At 37.4% G+C, this 18,145-nt stretch overlaps 1 protein-coding gene across 7 annotated transcripts in view; it reads left to right on the forward strand.

Moving 5' to 3' along the window:
• The window catches only part of RBBP8 (RB binding protein 8, endonuclease), a 118,153-nt gene that overhangs the window by 73,854 nt on the left and 26,154 nt on the right, over window positions 1–18,145 (forward strand). For all 7 annotated transcript variants that reach the window (XM_031658735.1, XM_031658734.1, XM_031658736.1 and 4 more), the window contains 8 exons: window positions 399–574; window positions 3,326–3,430; window positions 7,654–7,751; window positions 9,349–9,461; window positions 11,157–12,051; window positions 12,133–12,259; window positions 15,301–15,389; window positions 16,577–16,691. In XM_031658735.1, coding sequence (XP_031514595.1) covers window positions 399–574; window positions 3,326–3,430; window positions 7,654–7,751; window positions 9,349–9,461; window positions 11,157–12,051; window positions 12,133–12,259; window positions 15,301–15,389; window positions 16,577–16,691 — 1,718 coding nt within the window. The remainder of the gene's footprint in view (window positions 1–398; window positions 575–3,325; window positions 3,431–7,653; window positions 7,752–9,348; window positions 9,462–11,156; window positions 12,052–12,132; window positions 12,260–15,300; window positions 15,390–16,576; window positions 16,692–18,145) is intronic.

Consider the following 18,145-nt stretch of genomic DNA (forward strand, 5'->3'; position numbering starts at 1 on the left):
AACCCTAATTTCTTTCCTCTTGCTTTCTACATTATGTGCACACTTAGCTTGTGGCTCTCCTTCATGTAATTCCAGCTTTCCCTTCTCCAACATAAGTACACAGTACTACGTGCCTGTCCTCAAACTGAATTCTCTCCTGATCTTGTCTGTAATGGGAAATACTTTTAATTTCACCTGAAGTGCTACTGACTATACTGTCTACTTCACTTCTCACAATAGTATTCCCCACTGGGTACTGTAATCATTTGTGTACTTATCTGCTTAGGTTTGGAACATTAGCTACAAGGGATTACATCCTTTAGAGCTTCATGTTTGTGTTCTACTGTAACTCCATGCCGTGTAGTAAATGTTTTAATACTCATTGAATTGATTTTCTTTCCACTGTTATTCTTCTCTAGGAATGATCAACAGCATCAAGCAGCTGAGCTTGAATGTGAGGAAGACGTTATTCCAGATTCACCGATAACAGCCTTCTCATTTTCTGGCGTTAACCGGCTACGAAGAAAGGAGAACCCCCATGTCCGATACATAGAACAAACACATACTAAATTGGAGCACTCTGTGTGTGCAAATGGTAAGAGTTGGAGTTGTCTTTGGGAGGCCGAGATGGGCGGATCACGAGGTCAGGAGATGGAGACCATCCTGGCTAACACGGTGAAACCCCGTCTCTACTAAAAATACAAAAAACTAGCCGGGCGAGGTGATGGGCGCCTGTAGTCCCAGCTACTCGGGAGGCTGAGCCAGGAGAATGGCGTAAACCCAGGAGGCAGAGCTTGTAGTGAGCTGAGATCCGGCCACTGCACTCCAGCCTGGGCAACAGAGCCAGACTCCGTCAGAGTTGGAGTTGTATTTTCGTTCTCTGGTTTTGTAAACCAGTGTTCATCTACTAGTTTTTACGTTGTTCGATCTAGTGGAAAGAAAATAGTCACTATTCCGGTATCCCATGGTACAACTATGAGTTTAACTTCTATTCATAAAGTGACCGAGAAGGCATTTTCTGCCCGTGTTATGTATAGATACATGTTGTCTATATGACATGTAAATATACCACATTTTATAAATATAGTTAAATAGTTTCTTTTTATTTTAAAAATATTCCTATGTGTATATATCCAAGGGGGATAGAAGGAAAAAGGAAAGGAACTTAATGTTAATTTCTACCTCCTGCGTACCAGGTATTATGCTGAGTGATTTGCATATATTATTGCTATGTTTTAATTCTTGTAACAGGCTTGTGAGATAACTATCAGCTCTTTTGTTTTATAGATGAGGAAAGATATGTTTAGAAAGGTTGAATAACTCACTCAAGGTCAGCTATCATGTAGATGAGTCAAAATTCAAATACAGATCTTCTTAGCTCTGAACTTTCGTACTCTCCAGGTCTTGCCACGTGGGTACTCCTGCCATTGGAGCTGTCTGTAACTGGCTATTTTTATTTGTTGTAATTTGTAGGAGTTAGTGGTAATCAAGAAATGATGTTATAATGTGTCCACTTTGTGACTTTTCAGTAGCATGTTTCTAATTCTAGCCTAGTTTATCATTTCTGCTAAATGCTTTAAAACTGCCTTTTCACATAGTCCCAAAATTTGTTATGTGCCGTGATACAAGTATTACTTTTAGTATTAATATAGAGCAAACATTAAAGACTTTAATTTTTAACCTAAACTATTTGGAACAAGGAAAGCATGGGGAGCGGGGGATATATACAGATTTCTATATTTGTATAATACAAATAAATTGTTGACAGTAAATATGCCTTTAAACAAAGAAGCAGATCTTATTCTTAGATGTTGGAACATTGGCGGTTTTACCCCATTTTATAAGCCTTTGTATCGCCATCTAGTGGAGAACAAAAGAACTGTTAAAAATCCTACACTTAAATAGGAGCTAAATTAAGATGTAAAATCATAGATCTAAAATGAATATCCGTTGACCTTTTAGTTTGCTATCAGACAGGACATGAATCATTAAAGATAATCACTGCATAATTTAGATCAGGTTTAAATTCATATATAAGGATATCTAGAAAATAATTCTGTATTAGGAAAGTCTTTTGTAACCAATATAAATGCTTCTGGTTTATTTCTTCTTTGTATGACAGCAGCATATAACTATTTAGAAATTTAATTCACTTGCTTTAATCTTGTTCTGATCAGTTTTTACTTGGAATCTGAAATTTAGTTTTAAGATGTACGATAACTTTGAGCCATACAAATGATTTTAAAATAACTTTTAAGGCCGGGCGCGGTGGCTCACACCTGTAATCCAAGCACTTTGGGAGGCCAAGGTGGGCAGATCACGAGGTCAGGAGATCGAGACCATCCTGGCTAACATGGTGAAACCACGTCTCTACTGAAAATATAAAAAATTAGCTGGTCGTGGTGGCACACACATGTAGTCCCGGCTACTCGGGAGGCTGAAGCAGGAGAATCGCTGGAACCCAGGAGACGGAGGTTGCAGTGAGCTGAGATCATGCCACTGCACTCCAGCCTGTGCAACAGAGCGAGACTCCATCTCAAAATAATAATAATAATAATAATAATAATATAATTTAAAATGCTTTAATGACTAATTAGTCCTGTTCTCTAACTTCCCTTGCTTACTTATTGTAAGGTTTATAATGCTTTTTAATATTATTCTCAAGTTACAAATAGTAAAACTGTTTTACTTTACTTTGTCCTTATTTTGGTTCTCTTTGAACTAAATCTTTAAATATTGGAGTGATTTCTGATAACACATGCTTCAGAGTTTCCTTCCTGAAAATAAAAACTCTGAAAGATCATGGAGATAAATGATATAGTATACATTAGATTGCTTAATCATTTGTTTATTGATTGATTATTTGAGATAGGGTCTTACTCTATCATCCAGGATGGAGTACTGTGGTGTGATCTGTAGCTTAATGTAGCCTGGAACTTTTAGGCTCAAGAGATCCTCCTGCCTCAGCCTCCCAAGGCGCTGGGATTACAGTCATGAGCCACTGTGCCCAGCCCAGTATACCTTTTTAAATTAACCTGCTGATGTGTAACAAATAAAAAAAGAAAAGTAACACTAAAATGTTACTACTCTGGGCAGTTTGGGTCAGAAGAAGCTGTCTGTTCTAGTCCCCTCTCTCCCAATGTCTTAACTTAAACTGCTTTGTTTCTTAGTGAAATTAAAGGAGCTTACTTCTTAGAATACAATAATTATGTCAATAAAATGGTACTTATATTGTATTTAAATACAGATAATACATTAAAATTTTAAATATGAATAAATAAAAATAATTTGATAATACTTTTCATCATTGTTTATTATGTAATCTCTTATTTTTTTCTCCCCTTAGAATTGAGAAAAGTTTCCAAGTCTTCAACTCATCCACAACATAATCCTAATGAAAATGAAATTCTAGTAGCTGACACTTATGACCAAAGTCAACCTCCAATGGCCAGTAAGCAAGATACTGAGATTACTTTACAAGTTTAAATTGTGGTTATTGGTGGGTAAGAGTGACCCACAGTCTAACTTAGACAATATTTTAAAGGTATTTTCCGTATAATTTTGTTTATATTACTAGTTTACTATCTTTTTCATATTGGAAAGTAATGTTATCCTATTAGTTCATATAAATATCCCTGATGATATTAATATAAATTACTAATAATTTTAAGTAAAGAAGGCTTTACTGTAATTTACTTATTTATTCAACAAATATTTAAGCATCTGTTGTATACCAGGCACTGAATAAAACAAAGCCCTTGTCCTCATGGAGCTTATGATCTAGTTGAGGGAGAAATAAAATTTATGTCAGATAGAAGCAAGTGCTCTGAAGAAAAGTAAAGCAGGGTAAGAAGGGATATTAGAAAGCCTCACTGGTAAAGTGTCGTTTGCATAAGGACTGAGGGAGGGAAGTGAGTCACGTGGCTATCTGGGAGACGGGCACCCAGGCAGAGAGATTTGCAAGCCCAGAGGCCTTGCAGTGAAGATGGCATTTGGTTTGTTTGAGGAACATTAAGGAACCCTGTGTGGCTGGAGCAGAGTGAGTGAAGGGGAGATTGGTTTGGACAAAAGGAAAAATAGAGTTAGCATTTACTGAGATGGAAGAGACTGGGAGCCACAGGTGTATAGGTTGGGGCAGGGGTGAGTAGAAATTAGAAGTTTCGTTTTGGGAATATTCTATTTGAAATGCAAACTCAACATTCAGGTAGAGTTTGGATTCGTGAGTAGATGTGAGTTAGAATTTAGAGAAGTTTAGGATGGAGACACATATGGAAGTTGTCAGCATGCAGATGGCATCTAAGCCATAAAACTAGATGAGATTACCAAGCAAGTGATAATAGAAGGGAATGAGAAGTCCAAGTATTGAGCCTTGAGGAACTTCATTACGTAAAGCCATGATTTTCAACTTTTCTTTTGTTGAAGAACCCCCACCCCAGCTTTTTTAGACATTTCTCCCTCCCCCCAATCCCTTCCCTACTGGAGTTTTAGTACTACAGATATACTGTATATCTGTTTAAGTGATACGTGTATGCATGTATGTCTGTGCTTTATACATAGTAAGGTTTTTTTTGCTCCCGCCTGCCCCGAACCAGTTTTACTCCCTTAGAGAAAAGATTGTAGCTGTTGAGGTTGTGAAAATGAGTAGGAACCAACAAAACAGAGAAGGAGCTGCCAATGAGATAGGAAAACTAAAAATGATGTCCTTTAAGCCAAGTGGAGAGAGGACGAAGGGGTGGTCAATTGTGTTTAACAATGCTAATAAGTCAAGTAAGATGAAGACTTCTTAGAATTGACCATGGGATTTGGTTGCATGGAGATCATTGAGTGTTGAACTAGTGACATGATAAAAACTATTAAGGTGTAATGGTGACCATCTGAGATCTGTCTCATGTTCAAAGGAAACTAAGGACAGAGAAAGTGGAAAGAGCACATACAAACAAGTCTTCCAAGACTTGACAGTCAAGAGGAGGAGAGAACAGGACATTGGCTAAAGAAGAACATGAGTCAAGGGATGATTTTTTCAAGATGGAATATTATAGCATGATTAGCACATATTTATGTTGATAGGATGATCAAGTAAAGAGGAGAAAATTAATAATTCTGGAGAAAGAGGGAACAATTGCTACATCCTTAAAAAGGTCAGAGGAGATGAGATCCAGAGCCCAGTTGTAAGGGTTGGTCAAGGTTAATCACTTATTCATTTTATAATAGTGTAAAAGTTACATTCTGAAAGCTACAAATCATTTAATATTAACATATGTGTCTGTTTGTCTGTCCATGAGTATGTGTGCATGTGCATGGAGGCTCCGGGTCCTCGGGATATAACACTGAGGTGCTAGGGATATAACACTGAGTGCAGCAGATCCTTGCTTCTCAGCTCTCTAGAACCAATTCTCTTCTGTTGCTACCAGGTCTTTGCTCCATTATTTGTCCTGTCTTCCTTATACAGTATCTGCAGCTTCTCTGCTGTCTTATTTTTAAGTATATACACGTATATGTTATCTTCCATCTTTAAAAAATAACCCCACTTTTAATAATCTCCACCTTTAGCTACAGCGTCTCTTCAGAGGTGAAAAAGTATTAAAGTCTATATTCAGTATCTCTACTTTCCTAATTCCCATTCACTCCAACTCACTGTAATATGGATTCTACTCCCACCCCCACCCGCAAGAGAGGAAGAGAGAGGGAAGGGGAGGGAAGGAAGAAAGGAGGGGAGAGAAAAGTGCTAGAGGAGCGGGGTATAGGGGAAGGGAGGGAGACTTACAGGAGTTGAAGAGAGGAGAATGCGTTCACAAACCCTTTGTTACTGCTTACACTTGAACTGCTTCTGACTGTAAATGTCATCAGTGTTGCTGTTCTCCAAAATATATGGTACTGTGCCTGTTCTATTTCTGTCTCTCTCTTTCTCTCTCTTTTTTTTTTTTTTTTTTTTTTGAGACCGGGTCTCTCTCTGTCACCCAGGCTGGAGTGCAGTGGCACAAACACAGCTCACTGCAGCCTCAACCTCCCAGGCTCAAGTGATCCTCCCACCTCAGCCCCCCAAGTAGCTGAGACTACAGGCACACACCACCATGTCTGGCTAATATTTGTATTTTTGTAGAACAGGGTTTCACCATGTTGCCAAGGCTGGTCTCGCTCTCCTAAGCTCAAGTGATCCACCTGCTTCGGCCTGCCAAAGTGTTGGGATTACAGGCGTGAACCGCTGTACCTGGCCTCACTTTCTATCTCTTCCTGGAGGAATGTCACCTAGAGTCAGTAGTCTTCTCTCATTCATATGCTAATAAATCCCAAACCGGTATCTCTGTCCAACTTTTTTCCTGGATTCCCAACCCGTGTATCTACCTGCTTTTGGATATCTCTACAGGGATATCCTTCAATTTCAGCATGTCTACAGTTGACACTTAACCTGTCAAACTAAATCTTTATCCTTGCATTTGCAATCTCAGTGAATGACACTATACATGCCTCTTTGAGTCATCCTAGATTTCTGCTTCATCTGTTTTTTCTCAACAGCCTCTAAGTTTTACTGATTCCACCTCCTACATATCTGTTTTACATATTCTTCTGTGCCCCTATTATACTAGTTTAGGCTACTAACATCTCTCATCAAGACAACATGTTCTAGTAATCTAATTAGTCCTCTTGCCTATTAGTGATTGCTTCTTGCCTAGTGAGTGTCACAGCCACAAATACCTTTTCAGCCCACACATTGCATTTGTTTTATTTAAAACTCTTAGACATCTCTTCATTGTCTACAGGATAAATTTGAAACTCCTTAGCATAATCTGACCCCTAACCAACCTAACTGGGTTCATGTCCTACTCCCATCTTCTGCAGTTTGACTTCTGGCAGTCAAACCACGCATAGCAAACCCCAAACAAGCAATTTTATTTCACTTATCTAGACCCTTAATTATACCTAGAATTCTTTCTGTCCCAGTCCAGTTAACTTGACATATTCTTCCTTCTCTCGAGTCAGCTTAAGCATCACTTATAACTTTCCTTGATTTCCCAAGAGATTTAGAAGTCCTTATTCTATGTTTGAATCACCCCTTTTATGTACCTTTATTATAATATGTTTATCACATTCTGTTGCAATTCTCTTTTTACCTTGCAACTGTATAAGCTCCTTGAGAACAAGAACTTTTCTTTTCATCTAGTGCTTAGCACAATACCTGGAACATAATAAGTGCTCCATAAATATTTGAGTTAAACCTTTATAAAATACTAGAACATAGGTGATTTATGAATATGTGTTATCTTAACCTGAAACATGCAGTGCTGACAACCTCTCCTACAAAGTATGTTTTCATGAAAGATATTGTACATACAGTTTGATATTCATGCTGTAACATAAGTCACAATAATTCCACTGTAAATCCATTTTATGATTTTTTTCCCCAGTGGCAATAAGAAAAATTACCTATTACATTCAGTTCATTTAGGAAAAACATAAAATTTACTTGGAAAATTTTAGCATGCATGGACCTGCAACTTATTGCCATTTATGGTAGGTATATTGGACTTCTTGCACAGAGTTTTAAAATGGGTCTAGTGCCATCTTACAAAGTATGAGCCTTTTCCTTTCTCTTTTGTCATTTTAATATGTCTAGCTTCTACAGTTTTGTAAAGTTGGTTTTATTATTTATTAAAATGGTTTATTATTTATTCTTAGAAACACATGGAACAAGCAGCTGTACCCCTGATAAGTCATCTTTTAATTTAGCTACAGTTGTTGCTGAAACACTTGGACTTGGTGTTCAGGAAGAATCTGTAAGTAATTGTTTAGTTTGGCAATAACATGAATTAATTTTGTATGTTTTTAGGTCAGTTCTTAGAGAATTAAGCAAGAGAATTATTTTATCTAAAGATCTTGAGTAAAGGCCTAAAACAAAACTTATGTTGTTAGAAAGTCCTATTTCTGTTGTCCAGCCCAGCAGTCTCAGAAATCTAGAATCTAGAATTCTTGGGATATGGGTTGAGTCAAAATTTAGGGGAGTAATCACGGCATAGAGATTTTGTCCACTTTCTTCACTTCCCCCTCTCTCATGCCCCCTCCTTGCCCTCATCTAAGAGATAGACCTAAACCTTTAGGTTGATTTCAGAATTGTTGTTTTGTTTGTTTTATTTTTTAGAGATAGGGTCTCACTGTGTTGCCCAGACTGGAGTGTGTGTCTATTCACAAACACAATCATAGAGCACTATAGCCTCAAACTCCTGGCCTCAAGTGATCCTCGCATCTCAGCCTCCCAAATAGCTGGGACTACAGACATATACCACCATGCCCAGCTAATTATTTTTGTAGAGATGGGGGTCTCAACTGTGTTGCCCAGACAGATCTCAGACACGTGGCCTCAAGAGATCCTCCTGCTCAAAGTGTTGTTGAGATTACAGATATGAGTCACCACATCCAGCTGTACTCTTATTAAGTTGTCTTGCTGTTGAATTTCTAAAACTTGAATTGGTTTTTCATTACATATGGATTTGTTTGTCCTTTCTAGTTTTAAATTCATTCTTAAATGATAATGGGTAGTTTTTAACCTTTGAACTTTGAATGCGTTTTAATACTTTCTAATTCCCTCCTACCCATAAACCTGGCAAGTCATAGCTTAGACACCAAATAGATTGAGGGAGCTGAAATCTATTGACTTGCTGCTCAACGTGTGATCCATGGGCCAACAGCATCTGCATCACTTTTGAAGTTTGGTGGAGATGCAGAATCTCAGACCTACTGAACTTGCATTAACAGGATCTCCAGTTGACTTGTATGCATGTTAAAGATTGAGAAGCACTGTTCTGTAAAGGATTATTTTAAATTCATCTCCTATCAGTATGAATAATTATCTCTATTCCCTTCTGCACATCTTAATGTTGTTTTTTGGAATTGGAGTTTTATATGCAAGTAGTAGAATATACTTATGTAAGACACTGATGCTTTTCTCTTTAAACTTAGAATATGCTTCATATTTTTCATTGTGGTGAAATTAACAATCATTTTGAAGTGTACAACTCTATGATATTTAGTACATTCACAATATTATGCAGCTATCACTTCTATTCAGTTCCAAAGCATTTTTATCACCTTCAAAGAAAACCTCATACCCATTAATCGTGTATCCCCATTCTCCTCACCTCATTCTTCCACCTCCCACTTGCATCCTCTGTCAACTACCAATCTGCTTTCTGTCCCTATAGATTTGCCTATTCTGAATATTTCATATAAATGGAATCATACATTATATGGCCTTTGTCTGGCTTCTTAGTATATTTTTGAGGTTCATCTGCATCGTAACATATATCAGTACTTCATCCCTTTTTAAGAATGAACAAATCCCATTACATGGGTGTGCTTCCTATTTTACTCTTGAAGGAAACTCAAGGTCCTATGAGCCCCCTTGGTGATGAGCTCTACCACTGTCTGGAAGGAGATCACAAGAAACAGCCCTTTGAGGAATCTACAAGAAATACTGAAGATAGTTTAAGGTAATCATGGGCACATTGGTGAAAACTTACAAGCTATTGGTGAGATCCCATTACAATGAATTCCATATAATTAAACCATTTCTCTCCTTCAACATATAGTTGGTTATTCTGGTTATATACATTTTTACTTTAAAAATTGTCTCCCTAGTTTCTGACCAATTGAGAGCTTTTTTGCATTACAGTAGAAAGGTGGATATCATTTTTAGCTACTTTCTGTGTTTCTGTCAAGCAGTACTTGTTCCCAGTACTTGTCACTCTGCTCCTTTAAAGAGCCAGCCATCCCTTTGGGGTTTATATTTCCAAAAACTGGATGTTCTACAAAATGCATCTAGAAGCTTGGATGAGCTTCCAAGATTGTATTGCATCTCATTTTTACCAATTTCAGAATATCTATTAACTAATAATACAGCCATTCCATGATTATCAGTGGGGGATTAGTTATAGAACCCCCTCCCCCGTGGGTACCAAAATCCAAAGATGCTCAAGACCGTTACATAAAATGGCCATCATTATTGTGTATAACCTGTGCACATCCTCCTGTATATTTTATGTAATTTCCAGATTAGTTATAACACCTAATACAATGCCTACCTATCAGTCCATTTGCAAAGATTCAACATAGTACTTGGCACATGGGAAATTCAAGTTTTGCCTTTTGGAATGTTGTGAAATTTGGATTTTTTACCCAAATTATTTTCTAGCCACATGGTTGAATCTATAGATGCAGAACCCACAGATAAGGAGGGCCACTGTACCTGTATTTATGTAGCATTTTGCTTTTTAAAAGAGCTTTCGGTTTTTAGATATATAGATATGTATATCACAGTCTGTCATCTTAGTAACTGATGAAAGTAGATTTTGTTACCCTCATTTTTTGGTTTATTTTACAGATTACAAAAATGCAGCTCCAAAAAGGTTAGATGTCTTGTTTAAGGCCATATAGCTATTTAAGTGGTAGAGCCAGAGATCTCACCCAGCCCACATCTTCAAACTTAAACTTACTGCTCTTTCTACGGATATTTCCTCTGCTAGAGACAGGCTGAATCTTAATTTATGTTGAATTCTATAGTGTAAGAATTTTGTTTCTTGGAGTTACTCATGATAAAATTTCATAACAAAAGAACTTAGGTTCTCAGTGGAATTTATTAAAATATGATTTTTGTTTGTTTGTTTGTTTCTTGAGACAGAATCTCACTCTGTCATCTAGGCTTGGCTCACTGCAACCTCCGCCTCCCAGGTTCAAGTGATTCTCATGCCTTAGCCACCTGAGTAGCTGGGATTACTGGCGTGTGCCACCACACCTGGCTAATTTTTGTATTTTCAGTAGAGACGGAGTTTCACCATGTTAGCTAGGCTGGCCTCGAACTTCTGGCCTCAAGTGATCTGCCCACCTCAGCCTCCCAAAGTGCTAGGATTTACAGGCATGAGCCACCGTGCCTGGCAAAAGATGATTTTTTGTATAATAAAGTGATTTAAAGTACTTAGGAAAAATTTTTTAAATATGAATATTATGATATTGAGAAATACTTCCTATGTCATTTTTCTCTGCTTTTCCCCTTCTCTTTTGTCATCTAAATGAAGAGAAGCCAAAAGCTCTACCTTGTCTTAAATTTTGGTTAATCATTTGCCTCTAAGAGGTAGATAAGACCTTACTGTTAATTCTGTATTAAAAAGTTGTTATCACTCTTTATTTAGATTTTCAGATTCTGCTTCAAAGACTCCTCCTCAAGAAGAATTACCTACTCGAGTGTCATCTCCTGTATTTGGAGCTACCTCTAGTATCAAAAGTGGTTTAGATTTGAATACAAGTTTGTCCCCTTCTCTTTTACAGCCTGAGGGAAAAAAACATCTGAAAACACTCCCTTTTAGCAACACTTGTGTATCTAGATTAGAGAAAACTAGATCAAAATCTGAAGATAGTGCCCTTTTCACACATCAGAGTCTTGGGTCTGAAGTGAACAAGATCATTATCCAGTCATCGTCTAATAAACAGATACTTATAAATAAAAATATAAGTGAATCCATAGGTGAGAAGGGTAGGACTGAGTACGTTAAAGATTCTAACTCCGATAAACATTTGGAGCCCCTGAAATCATTGGGAGGCCGAACATCCAAAAGGAAGAAAACTGAGGAAGAAAGTGAACATGAAGTAAGCTGCCCCCAAGCTTCTTTTGATAAGGAAAATGCTTTCCCTTTTCCAATGGATAATCAGTTTTCCATGAATGGAGACTCTGTGATGGATAAACCTCTGGATCTGTCTGATAGATTTTCAGCTATTCAGCGTCAAGAGAAAAGCCAAGGAAGTGAGACTTCTAAAAACAAATTTAGGCAAGTGACTCTTTATGAGGCTTTGAAGACCATTCCAAAGGGCTTTTCCTCAAGCCGTAAGGCCTCGGATGGCAACTGCACGTTGCCCAAAGATTCCCCAGAGGAACCCTGTTTACAGGAATGCATCATCCTTCAGCCCTTGAGTAAATTCTCTCCAGACAATAAACCAGCATTACAGATAAAAGAAGAAAATGCTGTCTTCAAAATTCCTCTACGTCCACGTGAAAGTTTGGAGACTGAGAATGTTTTAGATGACATGAAGGTTTGTGTTAAATGTTCAAGGATTTTGATTAAAATGGTAGCTTGTGATTTCATTTAGAGCTAACAGTTATTTGTGTTTTAGGGTGCTGGTTCTCATGAGCCAATAAAAATACAAACCAGGTCAGTCCATGGAGGATGTGAACTTGCATCAGTTCTTCAGTTAAATCCATGTAGAACTGGTAAAATAAAGTCTCTACAAAACAACCAAGGTGTGTACACTGTAAACAGGATCTCCACTTTTTTAATGACTTTAAACTGAATGTCATTATTTACTTTTTTAAATGGATTGAATTGTTTTGGAAAAAAACTTATTTCTTCCTTCATGTGTCTGTATTTATAGGATGATTCTTACATTTTACTGGTGATTTTTCTGTTCTTATGCTTTTTGAAAAAAATGAATTGAGATCTTTTGATACCTACTTTTATATATGATTTTGTAAATTTACTTATTTTATATAGTTTATTTTCTTTACAAAAGTTTTAACAAATTTAAACTGTATAGAATTTTTAAAAATAAAAATTAGAATGTTCATTATCTAAACTTTGTTCGTCACCCCATAGGACATTTGTCATTTTTCTTTGCATTTACACGTATATCTGTAAACATATTCATGTATATACTTACTTTTTTTTTTTTTTTTTTTTTTGAGACGGAGTCTCGCTCTGTGCAGTGGTGCAGTCTTGGCTCACTGCAAGCTCTGCCTCCCGGGTTCACACCATTCTCCTGCCTCAGCCTCCTGAGTAGCTGGGACTACAGGCGCCCACCAGCACGCCTGGCTAATTTTTTTTTTTTTGGTATTTTTAGTAGAGACGGGGTTTCACTGTGTTAGCCAGGATGGTCTGGCTCCCCCGACCTCGTGATCTGCTGCCTGCAGCCTCCCAAAGTGCTGAGATTGCAGGCCTGAGCCACCGCGCCCAGCCACTTACATATGTTTTTAAACTCCTTTAAAAACATTGTTGACCTGGCACGGTCGCTCACACCTGTAATTCCATCACTTTGGGAGGCCGTGGCAGGCAGATCACGAGGTCAGGAGAGCGAGACCATCCTGGCTAACGGTGAAACGCCGTCTCCTAAAAATACAAAAAATAAGCCAGGCCTGGTGGCAGGCACCTGTAGTCCCAGCTACTTGGCAGGCTGAGGCAGGAGAATGGCGTGAACCCAGGAGGCGGAGCTTGCAGTGAGCCGAGATGGTGCTACTGCACTGCACTCTAGCCTGGGTGACAGAGCGAGACTCCGTCTCAAAAAAAAAAATTGTTTGCCCTAAGATATATAGGTATCTTTTCATAATTTTGCTATCTTTTATTAATATTATTATTTGAGACAGGGTCTCACTTTGTCACCCAGACTGGTGTGCAGTGGCATGATCACGGCTCACTTGCAGCATTGACCTCCAAGGCTCAGGTGGATCCTCCCATCTCAGCCTCCTGGATAGCTCGGACTACAAGCACGCACCACCACACCCAACTGATTTTTTTATTTTTTGAAGAGACAGGGTTTCACCATGTTGCCCAGGTTGGTCTCGAACTGCTGGTCTCAAGCCATCTGCCTGCCTTGGCCTCCCAAAGTGCTGGGATTACAGGTGTGAACCACCCACGCCCAGCCTGCTATCTTTAAAAAAGTAATTCTTTCTTTTTTTCAGCCACCAAACATTTCTATAGTTCAAGTGCAGTATTTTTTCTTGTATTCTTAATTGGCAAGTTATTCCTTTATTCTGGGTTTATTTTCCCTTTTTCCTGAAACACAATCATTAGTTGTTTTTCTAGTAAGTGTTTTAGTCTCTATATGAAAACATTTTTTTCACTATCATTCATGATTTTTTTGAGCTTTTTGTTTTTATTTTTTTCATGGTTGTTCTAGGGATTACTTAGCATTTTACAGTCTACTTGGAGTTAATGTACCACTTCATGTTCTGTAACTACACTTTATGTAGTTCCTGTGTATTATATCTACATACTTTGAAAACCCCACCAGACAATGTTATAGTTTTCAATTTTAAAAAAATTTTAATTGAAATACAAATCACATACCATAAAAATCACCCACTAAAATGTTGAATTCCGTGGTTTGATATACCCACAGAGTTGTACAACCATCACTGTAGTCTAGGTTTAGAACATTTTCATCACTTTCCTTCCCCATATCCCCTCCGTAGTCCTAGGCACCGTGAATCTACTTTCTCTCTTATAGACTTGCCTATTCTGGAGTTTTCATATAAATGGAATCATTTAATATATGATCTTTTGTTACTTCTTTCCCTTGGCATGATGTTTTCAGTTATCTGTTACAGCATATATCAACATTTTATTTCTTTTTATTGGATAACTTTTTTTTTATTATATAAGTATACCATATTTTAGGCATTTATTAGTTGACATTTAAGTTACCGCTTTTTTGCTGTTATGAACTATGCTGCTATGAACATTTGCATACAGGTTTTTGTGTGGATGTATGTTTTCATTTTTCTTGGATTATACCTAGGAATGGAACTGTTGGACCATATACTAATTCTACATTTTACCTTTTGAAGGATTGCCTATTTTCCAAAGCAGCTACACCATTTCACATTTCCACCAGCAGTATGTGAGGGTTTCAGTATCTCCACATCCTCACTAGCACTTGTTATAGCTTTTTGATTTTTGCCATCTCGTGGTTTTGGTTTGCATTTCCTCGATGGCTAATGATGTTGAGCATCCTTTCATGTTTATTGGCAATTTGTGTATCTTCTTTGGAGAACTGTCTGTTTAGATCCTTTGCCCATCTTTAATTGGGATATTTGTCTTTTCATTGAGCTGGGAGAGTTCTTTTTTTTTTTTTTTGAGACGGAGTCTCGCTCTGTTGCCCAGGCTGGAGTGCAGTAGCGCGATCTCCAGTCACTGCAGGCTCTGCCTCCCGGGTTCATGCCATTCTCCTGCCTCAGCCTCACATGTAGCTGGGACTACAGGCGCCCGCCACCGTGCCCGGCTAATTTTTTTTTTGTATTTTTCATAGAGACGGGGTTTCACCGTATTAGCCAGGATGGCCTCGATCTCCTGACCTCGTGATCTGCCTGTCTCGGCCTCCCAAAGTGCTGGGATTACAGGCGTGAGCCACCGCGCCTGGCCGAGAGTTCTTTATATATCTTAGATATAAGTCCTTTACCAGACATATGATTTGCAAAAATTTTATATTCTTTAGGTCACATAATATTTTAAAGTGATGAGAATTTTTGAAATCAGTTTTTTAATTGCTTGCTCTTTCCCTTTACCTAAGATGTATCCTTTGAAAATATCCAGTGGAGTATAGATCCGGGAGCAGACCTTTCTCAGTATAAAATGGATGTTACTGTAATAGATACAAAGGTAAGTTAAAAAGTAAAACCAAAACTCATTTGACTCTTGTTCTAATGAGGTGTTAGTCAACCTTCTCTCGTGACTCACTCTATCACCTTAAGATAGTCAGATACCTCTTAAAACCTACATGTATTTACGCAGAAAATTAAGAAATAAAAATACTTATTCTTCTAACTTTATGGTATTTTTTTAAAGGGTAATAATGCTTTCTGACTTTAAAGGGCTTTGCTGAAAAATATTAATATAGTAATACAGTTTTTAAAAGAATGCAGTGGCCAGGCGCAGTGGCTCATGCCTGTAATCCCAACACTCTGGGAGGTTGAAGAGAGAGAATCACTTGAAGCCAGGAATTCGAGACCAGCCTGGGCAACATAACAAGGCCCTGTCTCTACAGGAAATTTTAAAATTAGCTGAGCATGGTATTGCATACCTGTAGTCCTAGCTTCTTGGGAGGCTGAGGTTGGGAGGATACCTTGAACCCAGGAATTCAAGGCTGCAGTGAGGTATGATCACACCACAGCACATCCAGCCTAGGCAACCAGAGCAAGACCCTGTCTCATAAATAAAAATAATGCAAAATGCTGCATGTCTTATATAATTTTATCTTTCATTAAAATAATTCATCATGTCTTCATTAGCTTTAAAATAATGTACCATAAAATTTATTTTCCAAGTCGACTATTTTTAAAAATACTGTATTTTTTAAAAATTAAAATTCATAGCGGAAATAGTTTTTTGTCTTGTATTTAGGTTCTGTGTAGTTTCAGAAGTTCCCTTTCACTTGGTAGCATATTAATAACAAAGTATTTAACATTCACTGAGTAATATATGCCTATCAAGAAATTAAATTTAATTTTTGAAATTGTTCTTAGTGTACATTGATGTTCATTACTATGAGGCAAATTGGAAAAGAAAGGCAGGAAAAGTTCAAGGGTGTTTAGTGGTAAATAATTCTCCCTTTTCCTGGCAGCAGTCCTTCTTTTCCTAGGCTTGATTATACTGAAGCTAAAATGTTTTATAAGCAGTAAAACCTAAATCCTTACCTATTTGTAAAGTATAAAAGTAAATACAGCTTAATGCTTAAAAGTGGTAAAATGTATGTTATGTATATTTTACCAAAATGTTTTGTAAAAATTAAATATAAGACCATAAAGGAATAATTGTTAAAACTTTTGATTTTTAAAATATTTATTCAGGATGGCAGTCAGTCAAAATTAGGAGGAGAAACAGTGGACATGGACTGTACGTTGGTTAGTGAAACCGTTCTCTTAAAAATGAAGAAGCAAGAGCAGAAGGGAGAAAAAAGTTCAAGTAAGATTTTTGTTTTTGTTTTTTATTTTAATAAAAAACGTATGTGAAGTTTGTAGTTGTACCATTGCACTGATTAGCTCGAGTGACCTCTTCACCATACACCAGGTTTTTTCCTGCTCTATTAACTTTATGTTCCTCTTAGGAAAGCTCAGTTTCAGTACGTCAGAAAAAAAAGTCTTTAGCCAAAATAATTTCATTTCAGAAAAGATTCATATCTCCAGGGATTTGCAAATTTCAGCCAGCTACCAGTTTTGTAAATAAAGTTCTACCAGAGCACAGCCTTATTCATTTCTTTATGTATTGCCCATCGCTGTTTGTTCCATACAGCTGCAAAATTGAGTAGTTGGTGCAGAGACCTTATAGCCCCACAAACCTCAAATAGTTATTTTCTGACCCTTTAAGAAAAAGTTTGCTGATCCCTGGTATAGATACTTTTCTATAAATGGTATAACAGGAAGTCTTGAGTCCTGTGTTAGAATTAACGTTTGCTAAAGCAATTTGATAAGGAAAGAAAGGAGAAATCTACTGAGAAGTGTTAGTATAGTTTTACAGGTTAACATTCAGAATCATAGTGTATATGCTGAGTTAATCTGCTGTATTCCCCCTCTACTGATGAGGCAATTTGGCCAAATTGGTGGTCTACAGCCCTTTGTAGTGAGAATCTATTAGTTGTTCACCCAAAGTCTTGATTTTCCAGAAGAGATGAGAACAATAGGAGGATTTTGGTTAGCACTACCTTAGCAACTTTCCTAACTGTAGGGGCACATGACATGAGAACAGCTAGACTAGGAACAGTTGTCATTTATCACCCTTATGTATTGAAGGGCAAGGGTCTGCCACATGGGGAAGCAGTGCTAAAAGCAGAGACATTCCCCAGTGATCATTTGTTAGAAGCCAAATACATTGAGGCTAGGTGTGCATTCCTTATCTTCTGCTAAATTTTCTGTAGTCTACCTGCTCAGAGCAAAAAATAAAATAGTCTTGCCCTGGCTTCTTCTGAATCGGCGTATCTATTGCTGCCTTAAATGCAGTAAATGAAAGAAAATTTTAGTAGTCTTTGCCTTATTTGTTTTTCAATGACATATAACAAACCGTATGATGAAGCAGATGGTTACCTAGGTAGAGAAGCCAATACCTATTAAAAGAAAAAACCTTCACAGTAGTTTATTGCCATTTTATGGTTTGCATGACACTAAATAACTTTTCTTAAGAGGATACTTTGCTTTTAAGATTATTTTCTTCCTGGTACTAGCCTCTGATCATGTTTTTCTCATTTTTGTAGAAAAGAGAAAATCTAAAGTATGCCTACTTTAAATCTACTCAGAAGACAATAGTTTCTCAAATTTATTTGAAGCAAGTATCATGTGAAAGAGAAATTAGCACTTGGACTAATGAAGGGAAATTATAGAGATAATTTTGGCTAATAAAGTGCTGTGGATACTATTGCTACATAA

This window comes from Papio anubis, chromosome 19 (assembly GCF_008728515.1).
Source record: "Papio anubis isolate 15944 chromosome 19, Panubis1.0, whole genome shotgun sequence".
Lineage (NCBI taxonomy): Eukaryota > Metazoa > Chordata > Mammalia > Primates > Cercopithecidae > Papio > Papio anubis.